Source organism: Oculina patagonica, chromosome 2 (assembly GCF_052425735.1).
Source record: "Oculina patagonica isolate OP01 chromosome 2, crgOcupat, whole genome shotgun sequence".
Lineage (NCBI taxonomy): Eukaryota > Metazoa > Cnidaria > Anthozoa > Scleractinia > Oculinidae > Oculina > Oculina patagonica.
In genome coordinates this window covers 13,860,641-13,876,315 of record NC_135759.1, presented here as the reverse complement: position 1 = coordinate 13,876,315, position 15,675 = coordinate 13,860,641, and the positions used below count along the sequence as shown (strand labels likewise).

General features: G+C 41.2%; 1 protein-coding gene and 1 pseudogene across 1 annotated transcript in view; both read left to right on the top strand.

Moving 5' to 3' along the window:
- Positions 1-322: 322 nt before the first annotated feature.
- On the top strand, positions 323-4,694 carry LOC144641796 (uncharacterized; annotated as a pseudogene).
- A 2,826-nt stretch (positions 4,695-7,520) lies between these two features.
- Positions 7,521-15,675, top strand: part of LOC144643068 (uncharacterized) — a 58,420-nt gene continuing 50,265 nt past the window's right edge. Inside the window, exons 1-9 of the mRNA XM_078502208.1 lie at positions 7,521-7,708; positions 8,532-8,559; positions 9,004-9,179; positions 9,604-9,750; positions 10,451-10,589; positions 13,210-13,529; positions 13,720-13,858; positions 14,521-14,828; positions 15,447-15,585. Of these exons, the coding sequence (XP_078358334.1) occupies positions 7,667-7,708; positions 8,532-8,559; positions 9,004-9,179; positions 9,604-9,750; positions 10,451-10,589; positions 13,210-13,529; positions 13,720-13,858; positions 14,521-14,828; positions 15,447-15,585 (1,438 nt within the window). The 5' untranslated portion in view covers positions 7,521-7,666. The remainder of the gene's footprint in view (positions 7,709-8,531; positions 8,560-9,003; positions 9,180-9,603; positions 9,751-10,450; positions 10,590-13,209; positions 13,530-13,719; positions 13,859-14,520; positions 14,829-15,446; positions 15,586-15,675) is intronic.

Here is a 15,675-nt window from a genome sequence, read left to right as displayed (position 1 = left end):
AGAGGCGTCTGGCGGCTGGCGTTCTTTCTTTCCTTCTGCCTTCCGCCGTCGATTTGCTCGCGCGGGCGATTTCTCGCTCTCCCCGAGAGACTAGAACGCCAAGCTACGCTGGCTATTATTGCGACGACACTGATCACAGGCCACACGAATGTACCAAAGTTCCCGATCCAGACGAAAGACGGAAGATTTTCTTGAAAAGACGACTCTGCTTTAACTGTGCCGGAGACAATCACAGGGCGACGGAATGCAAGAGCACGAAAACGTGTTTGTTTTGTAAAAGAAAACACCACACCTCCATCTGTGACAGAGGTAACACAGACAACTCGATGACAGCTACGCAAATTGGCGATGGTCCTGTGGTGTACCCGGTGGTTGTCGTGGAAATTGCAGGAATTAAATGTCGTGCACTTTTAGATTCTGGCGCAGGAAGTTCGTACGCTTCGGCCGCACTGCTTGAGAGAATTGGCGCTAAACCTCACCATTCTGGATTGCGCAAGATAGAGATGATGTTGGGCGCGAGCAGTCGGGTGATGGAAGTTTATAGAATCAAACTTAACTCAGTGAAGGGAAATTTTGAGATGGAAGCAGAAGTCACAAAGGTAGAGAAGCCACACCTTATGATGTTAGAAAACCCACGCTACAAGAAGCTCGTAGAAAAACACCCTCATCTAAAGGGTGTGACCATGGATGACAAAGACGAGAGAGCTCGCCTACCTGTGCACATCATTCTAGGAAACAGTGAATGCCCCAGAATCAGCACCACCGAACCTCAGCGCGTGGGAAGAGAATGGGATCCTGTAGCAAGCTACACAAAGTTGGGCTGGACCATCACTTCACCCGGTAAAGAAATTGACACCACCAGTATGCTCCTCACACAAACGTCGAAAGTTGACTACGAGGAACTTTGTAAGCTAGACGTACTCGGGTTGGCAGATTCGCCTTCAGGGGATCAGGGTATAGTTTACGATGAGTTTAAAGAGCAGCTGCGGAGGGACGAAGAAGGGTGGTACAAAACCGGTCTCCCGTGGAAGGGAAATCATCCCCCTTTGCCAAACAACAAGGAAGGAAGCCTACGCAGACTCGCTAGCCTAGTACGGAAACTTGAGAAGAATGGGTCTATCGATGATTACAATGCTGTCATCCAGGAGCAGTTGGCGGAGGGAATAGTTGAGCGCGCCCCAAACTCTGCCGAAGGACGGGAATTTTACATTCCACACAAGGGAGTCGTTCGAGAAACCGCTGAAAGCACAAAGCTGAGAATAGTGTATGACGCCTCTGCAAGGGCCTGGGACGGCGCGCCATCTCTTAACGAATGTCTTTACACTGGTCCACCGCTACAAAACCAACTATGGAGTGTATTGATACGAGGGCGTTTCAATCCAGTTTCCATCACTGGTGATATCAAGAAAGCATTCTTACAAGTCAGAATCCGACCAGAAGAAAGAGATACTCTCAGGTTCCACTGGTTAAAGAACATGGAGACTAAAGAAGTTGAGACACTCCGCTTTACAAGGGCGCTGTTCGGTTTGGGTCCCTCTCCCTTCTTGTTGGGAGGGGTCATTGAGCAACATTTGGATACCTGGAGCCTCAAGCAGCCTGAAATAGTACGCGAGATTAAGAAGAATCTGTACGTGGATGACCTAATTAGTGGAGGAACAACAGTATCCAAAGCAAGGGAGATGAAAAATGCAGCCACCGAAATCTTTGCTGACGCCGCCTTCGAGCTTCATAAATAGCATTCAAACGTTGCTGAATTAGAATCCACTGAAACCGATCAGACCGCAGACCAGACGTTCGCTAAACAGCAACTGGGCACCTCGCCAGGGGGAGAGAGTTCACTGCTTGGCCTAAAATGGGATAAGCTGAGAGGTTTGCTGAGCATCACTGTACCGCCTGAGAAAGCCGACAACACCAAGAGGGGAATATTGGCCAAAGTAGCGCGGATTTATGATCCACTCGGATTGGCGTCTCCATTCACACTGTGTGGAAAGCTGCTTTATCGCGACGCCTGCAACCTTAGAATCGGATGGGATGAACAATTGCCTTCTCACCTAGCCGACAAGTGGGCCAAATGGGAATCGAGATCACCGGAGAGAATCACATTTGCGAGGGCCCTGGTTCAGTATCGGGAACCAATTAACAGCATATCCCTACATGTCTTTGGAGATGCAAGTGGTCTGGGCGTGGCAGCAACAGCGTTCACTGTCGTTTCACAACCATCAGGCGTCACACAAGGAATTGTGGCAGCTAAATCGCGATTGGCCAAACAGGGCCTCACCATACCACGCCTAGAGCTGGTCGCCTGCCACATGGCAACAAATTTGGCCACTTACGTTAAGGAAGCCCTCGAAGGATATCCGGTCGACCAAGTTTACTGTTGGTTCGACAGTACGGTTGCGCTCCACAGGATTCGAGGAGGAGGAGATTACAAACAGTTTGTGCACAACCGGGTGCACAAAATTCAAGAGAAAGATTGGATTACCTGGAGACATGTACCCACCAAAGAGAATCCAGCGGACCTGGGGAGTCGTGGAGGACCTGTAGCGCAAGACGACAATCTCTGGTGGCGTGGTCCGAAATGGCTCTCTCAACCAAGTGCTTGGCCAGTCGATATTACAACAACCGCTACCGCTGAAACCCTGGCAGAAGCAAAGACGGTACGAGAGATATTTAAGCTCGTCACCAACCAAGAGGTGGATAGATTTGACGCAGTTCTAAACAAGTATGGTCTCTGGCGCGTGCTGCGCATCGGCGGATGGGTCGCGAGATTTGTCCATAACTCCAGAAGCCCACCTCGTGAAAGGAAAACAGGGCCACTAACCACCGAAGAACTAAAAGTTCAAAGAAGATTCTGGGAGAAGAGAGCGCAGCAGGAAGGTGTGAAGTCAGAGAATTATGAGAACGACCGCTTGCAACTTAACTTACAGTTAAACGACCAGCAACTCCTTGAATGCCGGGGACGGATACAGGGCGTCTACCCAGTGTATCTTCCAGATACAGCAGTCTACACAGAGAAGTTCGTTGAAGAAGCTCACAAATCTACTCTACACGGAGAGACGCAGTTGACAATGACCAAAGTACGAGAAGAGCACTGGGTCCCACGTCTAAGACGACTAGTGAAGCGCATTGTGAAAAAATGCCCCGGATGTTAACGATTCCAGGCCACAGCCCTCGCCGTACCACCTCCTGGACTACTGCCGCGAGATCGAACCGAAGGTTCCACTCCATTTCAAGTTGTGGGGGTCGACTATGCTGGCCCAATCAAGTTTAAAGCTACTGAAAAGCGCGAAGGAAAAGCCTATCTTATCCTGAATGCCTGCAGTTTGACGAGAGCACTGCACCTTGACCTGGCGAAAAGCTTGGAGACCAGTGAATTCCTTCTAAGCCTAAAGGGATTGGTAGCAAGGCGTGGCAGACCAAGTACGATCTATTCCGACAATGGCAGTACTTTCATTGGAGCTGCAGCATGGATTAAACAAGTTCAGAACGACGAGAAGCTAAATGATTACCTTGCAAGCCATCAAATTACATGGAAGTTCAACCTTAGCAGAGCCCCTTGGTGGGGAGGCCAGTTCGAGCGCATGGTAGGGCTAGTCAAAACAGCAATGAGGAAAACTATTGGCAACGCCTACCTAACCTTTGATGAGTTGAAAGAAGTCTTTCTGGATGTGGAAGTTTCACTGAACGGTCGGCCACTGTCCTATGTGGAAGACGACGCTCAATTGCCAGTTCTAACACCGAATTCAATGCTTTTCTGCCAACCAAATATCTTACCGGAGAGGGAGGCACATCACGGAGAAAGTCCAGAACTGAGACGGCGTGCGAAATACCTGGGCAAGTGTAAAGATGTGATGTGGAACCGTTGGACCAAAGAGTACCTACGTGGGCTGCGAGAGCGTCACACCGTAACCCGTAAAGACTCGCCCTGTGGAGTTGAAAGGGGAGATGTGTGTATAATCAAGGACGACAACAAAGACAGGAACAAGTGGAAGCTTGGAATAGTGGAGGAGCTCATTGTGGGACGTGATGGTGTTGTGAGAGCTGTGAAGCTTCGAGCAGGAAAGAGCTATTTAGAGCGAGCAGTGCAGCAGTTGTATCCACTGGAGCTGTCCTGTGACAGGTCTCAAGACTGAAGTGCCGAGACCTCCACTGAATCCAGAGGCGTGTGTCTTCAGACCAAGGCGAGATGCTGCAGTAGCTGCCAGACTGCGGGTCGCTGACATTGCTGAACGAGAGCAGAACGACTAGTAAAAGGAACATTGTTTATTTGAACATTTAATCGAGTTTATTTTCAAAGAGGAACACTTATTATTTGAACACTGATTTCAATCTACTAGGTTTTAGCGAGAAAAGAAAACAACTTCACTAGAATTGTATTTGCTACCGTGACGGAAACAAATAGGGGAGTGTGTTGCGATATTTTCAGTTGTATTGCGTGACATATAGTACGATAAGAGATTTACGTTATCAGGTTATGTAATGTTTTGATTTCTCGTGATTTTGATGTAGACAATAGAACCATGTAATCAGGCCTCACTGTCTAGGTATTAGGGTGTGTCGCGCGTCAGTGATAAGGGAAAACCGAGCTAACTATTGTTCATTCTATGAGAGAGCGAAATCGGGTGTGATCAGGAAAATACTATTAGAGAAATAAATTGTGAAGTTTGCGGAAACTAGCCGTGTACTTATTGGCATTCGCAATAATCTTTTGCTTTTTAAAACCACATGCCTAGCCGGAAAAATGCCTGCTTACGCATGCAAATACTTATTTTGTTCCGAATGTTCAATAAAATAACCCGAACCAGTTCATTTAAAGAAAGCCAAATCACGCCAAAATAAAGAGTAGACTAAGGCCATCCCATTGTGTTTCTCCGTTTAGCGTCTTCCGACAAGCTTTTGGTAATTCCCCTGGCGCGATGACGTGTATCCCGTGCTTTGACACATTCTTGCTGAGCTTGCAACTTACGTTTCGATAACGTTTCGATTCTCAAAATACCGTAAACTCAAAACAAAAATTGGGATATCCAGAAAATAAGTCGTTGTTTTGCAATAATTAACGCGTTCCGGGTAAATTGTACGACTTGTACTCGCTCCGAGCCAAACGCTTGAGTAACACAACAATAAATATTTCACACAAACAGAGCGCAGAGTATTCAAACAGAAAATAGGTGAATGATTATTTATAGCTACAAGCGAGAGATCGCGTGACATGGGTCTGACGTAGTGGAAGTTTTAAATAGCTTGGACATGTCCAAGCGGTCTTTGTTTTCGCTATGTGATTATATTCAGCCCTCTCGTCTTGTAAAAAATTATACATTTCAAAGAACAGAGTGTTCATGTTAAACGCGAGTGATCGGCTGATCGCTATTAAATATTAAATCTTGCGTTATTTTACGGTATTCTGTGCATTCCGGAGGTACGTAATACGACGTTTTGTTTTCGCTCTAAGTCAAACGCTTCAATAAAACAGTTCTTTCTCAATAAAATTTCTTTAAAGTGGAGTCTGGCTGAAAAAAGTGCACTGCGGAAAACAGTGACGCTTGCAATTTCCGGCTTTACCTCGGTGTAAGAACCTGTGATATTTTTCTTTGTTTTGGCGCTTTTGTTTTTCTGCTCTGTATTGTTTTTGACGCTCTGTGTTGCTTTGTTCGTTCTTGTTTTTTACGTCACCGGTGAGTTTCTCAGGTTCTTACACCGAGGATGAGCCCAAAATTGCGTGAATGACGTAGTGTTTCCTACGAAAATAGCAGTTTCACAATTTGAATATTTAGTACTCGCTCTGAGACAAACGTAAGAATCTCCAAAAAAATGTTTCAGATTGATTTTTTTTTTCAAGATAAGACCAATAAATGTTTCGAAAAATATTTGAATTTCGAAAGTTTTGAAGCCGTAAAAATTGTGCGTGTCTGAGCCGTGGAATTTATTAATTGGTATTGCGTTCACAATAATAATTTGGACATGGACAAGAAAGTAAGATTTTTCGCTCCAAGTCAAGACTTTAACCCTGCCGGACGGGATTGATTTTGTAACACAGCTTCCAGGGAGTGAATTTAACGGGTGATCCGCTAGTAGACATGAAAACTTGCGTGACCGTGACCAAGGGATCGGCTGGGCCGCGCGCCGCGAGGTTCTGGAACGATTTACCGACAAAACAAAAAAATCTGACACAGATTATGAATCGGGCCCAGGCCCCCGCCCGATTAAAAATAAGTACAAGCAGATGGTTACGGATATATTTATGTATGCAGCAACAACTTAGTTTGCGAACTCTTGAAGAAATGTTGGTGAAACATTTCATCCTCGCTCGAGTCTATCCCAGTAGAGAATGCGGTCAGATTAAAGAGAATAAGTGTACTCTGTGCTCGAGAGGCCTTCAGTTATTCACGGTAGCCTCGAGTAGCCGCCATAATGGTTTCTGTTTCTGTTTGCCACTGAAGGCCCGCCAGGGGCAAACACTAGAGAGAAGACAATATCGTAAGTCGAACCTAATGACAATGAGAAAAAACCAATAGCTTATAAGTATTTGCAGTAAGTTCGGCTCATGAAAAGTTTGGCGTTTAAACCCCTCATTGGAAAATTAATAAAAAGGCAACAAGTAATGAAAAGATTGCCATGAAAGACCCATATGACCAGGATTGAAGGCTAATGAGACACACGTTCTCGTTCTTTATGATAGGCATCACAAAGTGTCCTCATGGACAAAAGTTCACCAAATTACACAGAATTCGGTCAAACGTGAGGTTCTGTGAAAATGTCAGCTAACCCAGTCAAATAATTATTAAATGACACTAGCATTCATTTCTAGACGTAGATGCAGTGAACGACCATCCCGATATTGCCTCGATCCCAACCAAATATTATTCGTTGAATAAATAATGCAAAACGTCTTTCTATATCGTAGCTTTAATTCTATGGTTTCGCACCGTTGTTTATTAACACTCAGTTGTGCGCATGCAAATTCCATTCAGCCGAGTCTGAATAGCGATGAAGCTTTGTCAAGTACTGATTTAACTGATTCCAACCTTATTACGTTACATTCTCATTACAACATCTGTAACTTTTGTCTTTTTCCCCTTTCAGAAATGTTATTTTTCTGTTAAATAAGTGACTAAAAATAATCTAGTTCATCGCTTATCGCCTATACTTGTGCATTATTAACCAACACAGCTTGAAATGTTTCTAACTTTTAAAAAAAAATCTTCAATAATTTAAAGAAGGGAAAGCCATTATCAATCTGAAGTTTTTATTTTGGATTAGATCAAGTGTTTTTTTTTTACTACTTTACCCGTAATTTTTAAAGGTGAGGCTATGGTATATAAAACAACGATACTTTTATGATCAGAGTATTAAAGTAATTTAACTTCAAACTGCGATCTTTACGAAATAGATTCCAGCAGTCTTTTTATGGTTTTATTTGTTATGCCTTTTCTTTATTAATCAATTCTTAGAAAGAAAAATAAACTTAAAGAAATAATTAATTTAAAGCTTAGCTTTCAACATGAGTGAAACAATTCTTTTGCACTGTCTCACTCTGCATACCACACAGCCGCATCAAAAATGTCCACTGAAGTTGGGTCAAATTGTACGAAGTTAACGCGTCTTCAATCGGTCAATCTTCAAAACTGAATATTATTTTACGTTAAAGAATTTGTTGAAACTTGGAAAGATGGAATTGCTGAATGTTCTATATCCGTTTCTAATAGCCTGGGTAAGTATTTTAATTTGTTTATTTCCCAACCGCGTTAACATTTTTAATAAAAAAAGGAAAAAAAGAAGGTAATCTTTAAAACGTTTTCTATTTTTGCTAAGAATATACGCCAGAATATTCTGTTAAGGGGGCAATTATTAGCGTCACATTTTAAGATGTGTCGGTTCTTTTCTTTGTAGGCATTTGGAATCCGTTTTACTCATTATGCTTCACCAGTTTAGATAGATAAATACACGAAATAATTCGACCAGACGGTTCTCTACCAAATACCATGTACGTTAGCATAATAAAAGAAAAATCGACTATACTTTGTTTTAGGTACTGAGTTAACTCAATTGTCCCAAAAAATTACCATATTTTATAATTTTTTTGTATTTTCATTGCCAAAGAAGGGTTTCAGTTCTTACGGTACACTCATACCTCCACTGTTAATTAAATCTAACATCAGGAGGCATTCAATACAATTAATAATCGAACCGCACTCCTCATCATGCCAAAGCACAGTGAGGTCAGATAAAATATTTCATTTATAAAACGGCTGAATCAGTAGATTTCATTGTTGAATGCCGACATCCATGCTACTCTGTTAACACATAATCTTGTCATTTGGATCCAAAGGCGTTCCGTAACAATGACAATATAAATGTCTCAATTGTAATGAATACTTCCATTGTTGTGTTTGTTTTAAAACGTCAGCAGTAAATACTTTTAGGTTATTTAATATTACCAATTTTTTGTCAAACTATATTTCTCCCTCGGTTCTTTGAATCTGCAGATTAGTATATTCACTGAAACATTGTCATTGTTACTTATTTTGTTTTAGACCAGCATGTTTCCCATCGCTGCTCAGGGTAAGTTTAAATTCATATCACTTACAGCTATTAGTTCGAAATATTAATTCTCCTTGCACGTAAAGCGATTCACAGAATTTTAGTGTTGTTTCATTGGCAAAATAATTTCTTTTAACTTCCGGTCAAATTATCATCAATGACATAATACGTTATTACCATTATGACCCTCCAACTTTGATTTCCCTTAAAACCGACAAATGTTTTGGGTGGGTTTTTTGTATTCGCGAATTGTCAGGAAATTTTACGTATTAACACTTGTGCTATGATTTCTTTTATTTTTTTTTTCAAGCTTTTTTTGCGAAATTACAAATCGTAACTGAAACTAGAAGTGTGTTTGATTCTGGGTTCTTTTTAGCTTGATGTTATAATAAATTGTGGTCAAGAACTGATTGTAGCCATGCAGTATTCTTATGAGGCTATTCACTTAATTTCTTCCAAAAACAGGAAATATTGCAAATTGTTCGGACCCTTTAGGACTCTCTACCAATCAAATCTCAGATGACTCGTTTTTTGCCACAACCTGGCAACCTGGCAGAAGTGATCCATGGTATGGCCGGTTGAAAAACGAATCACGACGAAGCTGGTGCTCAGTTGTGTCTGATAACAATCAATATATCCAAGTAAGGATAGGTTAGCATTGTGTAACTTCAAGAAAACGTTTCTTAAGTTATTTGTACGACACTCTTAATGTTGTTCTCGACTTACACCTACAAAAAAGTACCAGCACACAAGCCAGTGAATTCAGTGATATGAGCTGAGATAATCAAGCTGAAAACGCTTTAAAATAGTGCTTTTGTCCAGATCATGTCATAATCACAATTTTGTACATATACACTTTTTACCTTTTTAACCGTCTTTTATTTGTAATTTTTAAACCTTTTTCATTTCACGAGAGCGTTTTAACGAGCTACGGCTCCTAATCTCTTCGTGTATAAATAAATTATGTCTATGTCTTATGTCTATGTCTAAGCCTCCGTTTTAACCTATTGTATCCAAGATAATGGAATCTAACGATCACTTTTATCTATTTTTGTTTGCCTGTAGGTTGATTTAGGACCAAAACTGAGACGAATTACCGCGGTTGCCAGTCAGGGAAGTCACAACTACGATGAGTGGGTGACCAAGTATAAGCTTTCGTACAGCTCGGATGGCGGGAAATGGGAATTTTTTGAAGACCTCGACACAGCCAAGGTGAGAGAGAGTACCTGGCCTACTTGGAACGTGGGTCGCAACATAAGATCGTTCTGAAGGGATAAGAATAGTTTGATTTTGTATATTATATATAGGGAATTATATAGTAGTCAGCTTTTCCATTAATAGATCCATTTAACTTTATGCCCATATAGTTTTCGCTAGATAAGGCAGACAAGTGTCATACAGTTTGTACGGAATGGAATGGTCAAGCAAGAAACCGCGAAACTATGCCGAGCACTGAGAATTAGGAAAATAAAAAAATGAATTTCATTTACAAACATCAACTCATTGTGGCCGGGCTAGAGGTATATAAAGGTGAACGACACTTCTTTTCAACTAACGAGTAATTTTGGTACATGCTGATTATTGTATGGGCGAATAATTTTCTTCTCTCCAAAACAATGTTCAGACACTGTGGGGGTCGGTTTTAAGAACATTATTATATTCGCTGTTTTCACTTTTCCCATAATACACCTTGTGTACCCCCCCCCCCCCCAAAAAAAAAAAAAAAAAAAAAACATTGCACAAGCGTTGTTTTCAATTTCTCTTGGGATTTGCAATGACGTACAATCGTTCCAAGAGAAATTGAAAACAATGTTTATGCAAAAAGTTTTGGGGGGTAAACAAAATGTGTTATGGGATCGTGAAAAAAGCGAATGGGAATAACTTCAGTTTTTCCCTTTCCTCTTTTCCGAAGATCTTTGATGCAAACAACGATCGCGGGACAGCGATAAAACACCAAATTGAGCCCCCCGTTTTAGCTGTGGCTTTGCGGTTTCACCCAGTAGCCTGGAGTGGGGACATGTGTATGAGAGTCGAGGCGTTCGGGTGTGATGGTAAGTACAACAACGCGGCGTGTCGCGTTTATGCACGTTTATCCGGGAAGTTGATATCACAGGACTCAAATACCTGTCCGAATCCGAGCATTAGGCAAAAGTAGGCTCTTACCAAAAGTGCTCGTAAAAAAGCATTAAATGCTAAAAGAAGTGCTCGTTTTTTGCCAAAAAAAGTGCTAAAATAATGCTATTTTTTTAAAAAAGTGCTCGAGGGTAAGATGAAAATGTTCACTTTTTTCCGATTTTTTTATCTTAGAATATTACATTTTTCAGATTTTCAGTAACATTTTTTAACAATAAAATGTAACGATCAATGTTTGATGTCAGAGTACGCTCTCGAGCTATCTCTGCCTTGGCTGGCTTACTTCCATTGTTCCTCGATGACAACGTGGATGACGTCATCTTGAAAAGAGTGTGATGGACTGGCTTTCTAGAATGCAACCATTCTCTTTCCCTTAGCCCTTTCGTTTCTCTTAGCCGGCCTGGCACGAGAAAACGGAGGGCTCTGGGGACATAGGATTTTTGAATTAATTCGTATTTTTTTGATTGGCTGTTTGGAACAAAGAATTCTTAAACGGAAGTCGAAAACGTAACGACTCTCTCATACATTCTTTTGAAACGTCATGACTGCATACATGAAGACCGGAAGTCCTAGAATCTAGGACTGGAAATCCTGTGTCCCCAGAGCTCTTTGTTTTCTCGTGCCAAGGCCCAGCCGGCTAAGAGAAACGAAAGGGCTATGGGGACGAGAATGGAAGGCAACCACTGACGTATCAAACCTATTCCCCAGGCCTCCTCGGCTCCTTTGACTAAAATGAGGGCATAATGCATTTTTTGACGCCAAAAATAAAGTCAGATTGTGCTTTTTAACACAAAATTAGACAAATAATCAGTTGAAAATCCCAAATAATGCTAGCAGTGCTTTTTGGGATAAAATGTAAAAAAAAAATGCCCGCGAAGCGAAATAGTGCCAAAAAAAGTGCTAGCACTATCGGTAAGAGCCTAGGCAAAAGGCATTTCATTTGCAATGGTTATTTCCCTCTATAACATGCGCATGCAGGGAATCATGGTAGTTGTATTCAGCAAAACATGTGCAAAAATTGACAACGCTGAATACAACTTCCATGATTCCCTGCAGGCGTGTCTCATAAAGGTAAGAGGTTATTTCAGTAATGTTAGTAATAAAGATCGCAAACATTAATTTTATACTGTGGAAAGTATAGAAAGGCACACTACACTTCCCTTCTGAGGTACAAATTCCTTCGGACTTGTATTTCAGAAGCGTTTCCGTTTGCTTTTCCATGTAATTTTTTTATCATTAACTATTTGTCGATAGTCTCTTTTAATAAAATTTGTAAAATTTTGTTTGTTAAATGACATCAGATCGACTTATCATTTCGAGCGGAACCCGATAAAAGGGAAGTTAATTTGGAAGACATTGATTTCCAGTGATTAACTAGGCTTTGTAATTAATATACAACTAAATTGAGATACAACTGAGGCCCCGTTTACACGGGTCCGGACAAATTTTTGCACGGACAAAAACTTGCACGGTTCCACCTTGCGTTTACACGGGACCGGCGGAACTGGACCAATTTTTGAACGGCTAAGTGTGCAAGTTTGGGACCTGAAAAAAGCAGGTCAAATTTTTGACCGGCACGGTTCCATATTTCGTACGGACTCGTGTAAACACCCGAACCGTGCAACTTTTTGCACAGATAGCGCGGTTAAGGCCTGGAATCTAGTTATATTTTGCCTGGTTGCTTAGCAAAAATGAAACACTTTGTTGCATTATGCCCCTATTTTGTTACATTTTGTTTTAAAAATTTAAAAATTTGAGGCAAAAGAAACCCAGAAAGCAGTTCACAGATATGAGAAGACGAGCGGCGGTACGTCGGGGGAATTTCTCCTTGTCGTTATGAGGGTACTTTTCCAAAAACATTTTGGTTACGTCTTCGTACTTGCTCCTGACCGTTTCCCAATCAACTCCTTTCCCTGCTTTTCTTGCTTTGTAGTCTAATTATTTTCTTCATCAGATCACTTAAAGTTCTTGTCTGCCGCTTCTGCCGCCATGTTTGATTTGCCGCGTGCTGCATTAGCTGCAACATGATTGGCTTAAAATATTAGCGATAACCAATCACAACAGAGACGTAAAAAAGCCATTCAAATGCCGCGACTGGTCTAAAATTTGCACGGTTCCGTGTAAACACCACTGCAATTTGTAACAAAATTTGCACGGATCCATGTAAACAGGCGGTCCAGGTACAAAATTCGTCCGTGCAAAAATTTGTCCGGACCCGTGTAAACGGGGCCTCGAGACAATAATCGACCTGAGATCGAAAAGTCGAGAGTACAAACTCTGCAGGTTTCCTCGTGTTGTGTTCATGGCCGTGTTAAAGTACTTCACTCTGGCCAATTACTTGGTTGGGTTACAGTGATAAAAACGCTTGAACCTACCATTACTTGAAGAAAGAGTTCTTTAAGTTTCTGCATGTTACCACCAGCAGTTCATCTCTAACCGCATATTTAACCGTATTTCTAAACGAAACCACGACAATGTGTTTTTGAAAACGCTGTATCCATTAACAGTGTTCTTTACTGATGAATTAAATTTTCACAGCTTTTTCAGAAGCGTTAGGGGTGGAAAATAGCAGTATCATCCAAGACGAATATTTAACAGCCTCAGGCAATAGTTACAATCTGTTTGCTCAATATGGTCGACTCAATAACATTGGAAAGGCATGGCTATCCGTCGAACGGGATCGGGAACCGGGGACGTTCTTACAAATTTCCATAGGAAGACAGCTTAGTATCATCACAGCTGTAGCAACTCAGGGGCATGATAAAGGAGATGTAAAAGCCTGGGTATTGACGTACAAATTGAGGTTCAGTGCATGGGGAGATGAGTGGATGGATTATACTGATGATGGCAAGGTTCAGGTAAGTTTGATGAAAAATAACGCGAGAAAATGGGATAGACTTTATCACAGAAACATGAACTTGCATCTCTTTTATGTTTAGTTTCAGGAGATAATTTCAAAACTTTGCGATAGCATAAAATATGGCAATACGATAACTGTAATTTAGGCGCTAATCCATGTCCGATGTTCGGGTTTTGTTTGGCTTTTAGGTGTTTCCTGGCAATAATGATGTGAACACTGTTGTTAAAAATTATCTCCGTCACAACATCACAGCAATGCTTATTCGCTTTTTTCCGGAGACATATGTCGGTTTTCCCGCCTTGAGAGTTGAGGTGTATGGCGGAAAGGGTACGTACCTCAATGTTTAATACAACTTTCTGATTAATTTACACGCCCCAGAACACTCAGTTTGCATAAGCCTGCCTTGGCTACGCTCCCAAGTTTCCAGCACTTACGTTGATGACTCAGTAGTAGCATTTTTAATTAGTTGATGGTTCAAAAATGATATCCAACAAATACCCAAACATTGTTGAAGTGTAGGTTAAAATCATTTTCGTTAAATACCAGGTTACCATAGAAACAATTTAATCTGTAAAAACATTCTTAATTTTAGTGTAATGTGCTCATAATCTAAAAACGAGTTCGATAACCTCCATGCACTTTGAAAAACGTTTTGCTCGGTTTAAAAAATATGGAGGATTCAGAGCCACCTTAAATTTTCAAAAGTTAAGGTTGCTCTAAACTCGTTCTACTTAAAATATTTTCCCGCTGTGATGTGCCACGACCGTTATTATGGAAGTTATCATTTGCATGACGCCCAAAACCGATATAACGAATGCATGGAGTAAACCAAAATATAGAGATCTAAAAGATGTCAAAATACATCACGGATTTAATTCATCAAACAGTAACAATTAAACCTGTGTAAACATGTACACTGTAGTTTATATCAACAGTCTAGCCTACGCCAGTTTTATTTATGTAAAAGATCTAATCTGGAATATCCACAGCTGTTTGTCAAGACCCACTTGGTGCGGAAAACGGCGACCTACTAGACCTGCATTTCACTGCCTCAAGTGACGACGGACCAGAAAAAGTTCCCAGTAAAAGTCGCCTTAATAATGCTCGGGCTGCTTGGTGCGCAGAGGAAAATGACAACGAACAATATCTTCAAGTAGACTTAGGAAGGGCTCGGACAGTGTCCCGTGTAGCTACTCAGGGCCACCCTGTCAGTACATTCTGGGTTACAAGTTACGGACTGGCTTACAGTTTAGATGGAATATTTTGGAGGAATGCACTAGACGAAAGCAAGTCAATGGTTAGGATATTTGATTAAATCTGTGGGTTAAGCTTTGATTTAATACAGCAGTAGGGTGCATAAGGGAAACATTTACACGATAAGTCGAAAAAACATGATCAAAACGTGCATAGGTAACTACCTCCAAAATACAGAACGTCTCCTGTTTCATATTTTAACCATGCAGTTTATTTCTCTTCGGATAGCGTCTAATGTTTACATTAACTGCATTTACACAAGAATCTCTTTGACCATTAATATTGGACTATTAATATCAATATCTTATAAATGGTTGACTAAACGACGGCACAGAGCCGAGGGTTTGCTGAAGATACGAGTCGGGTGATAGTTATTTGCGCGTGGTGATGAAGATTTGGGACCTTTACATGGCAGTACGAGTACGATCGACCTTTGCAGCTAGGTTTCCAGAGCCGGCTTACTCGCCGCCATTTTTGACGAACAGTTGAATGGCAGACTACTAGTACAAGATTGGTGTTGAACGTGATTATCGTAAACCGATCTATAAAGTCTATACTAGCTCTCTTCATTTGACATTTACAATTTTCAAGTATAGTTTATATTTTATACTTTGTAGTACGCGCTCGCACTTACTTAATAATGCATTTACATACTTGGCAGAGTCTTGAAGGTAATACAGATCAAAACACAGTAAAGGAAGTTTCACTGTATAAACACGTGACAGCCAGATTTTTGAGATTTCGTCCTGAAGCATGGAATGAAGAGATTTGTATGAGAATAGAAATATACGGTTGTGAAGGTGAGTAGTGAAAAGTTAAGTTATTTAGATCAACCATTGAGGGGAGAATTAGCTGGCGAAATGTCCATCTCTGGTCAACTTACTCTCGAC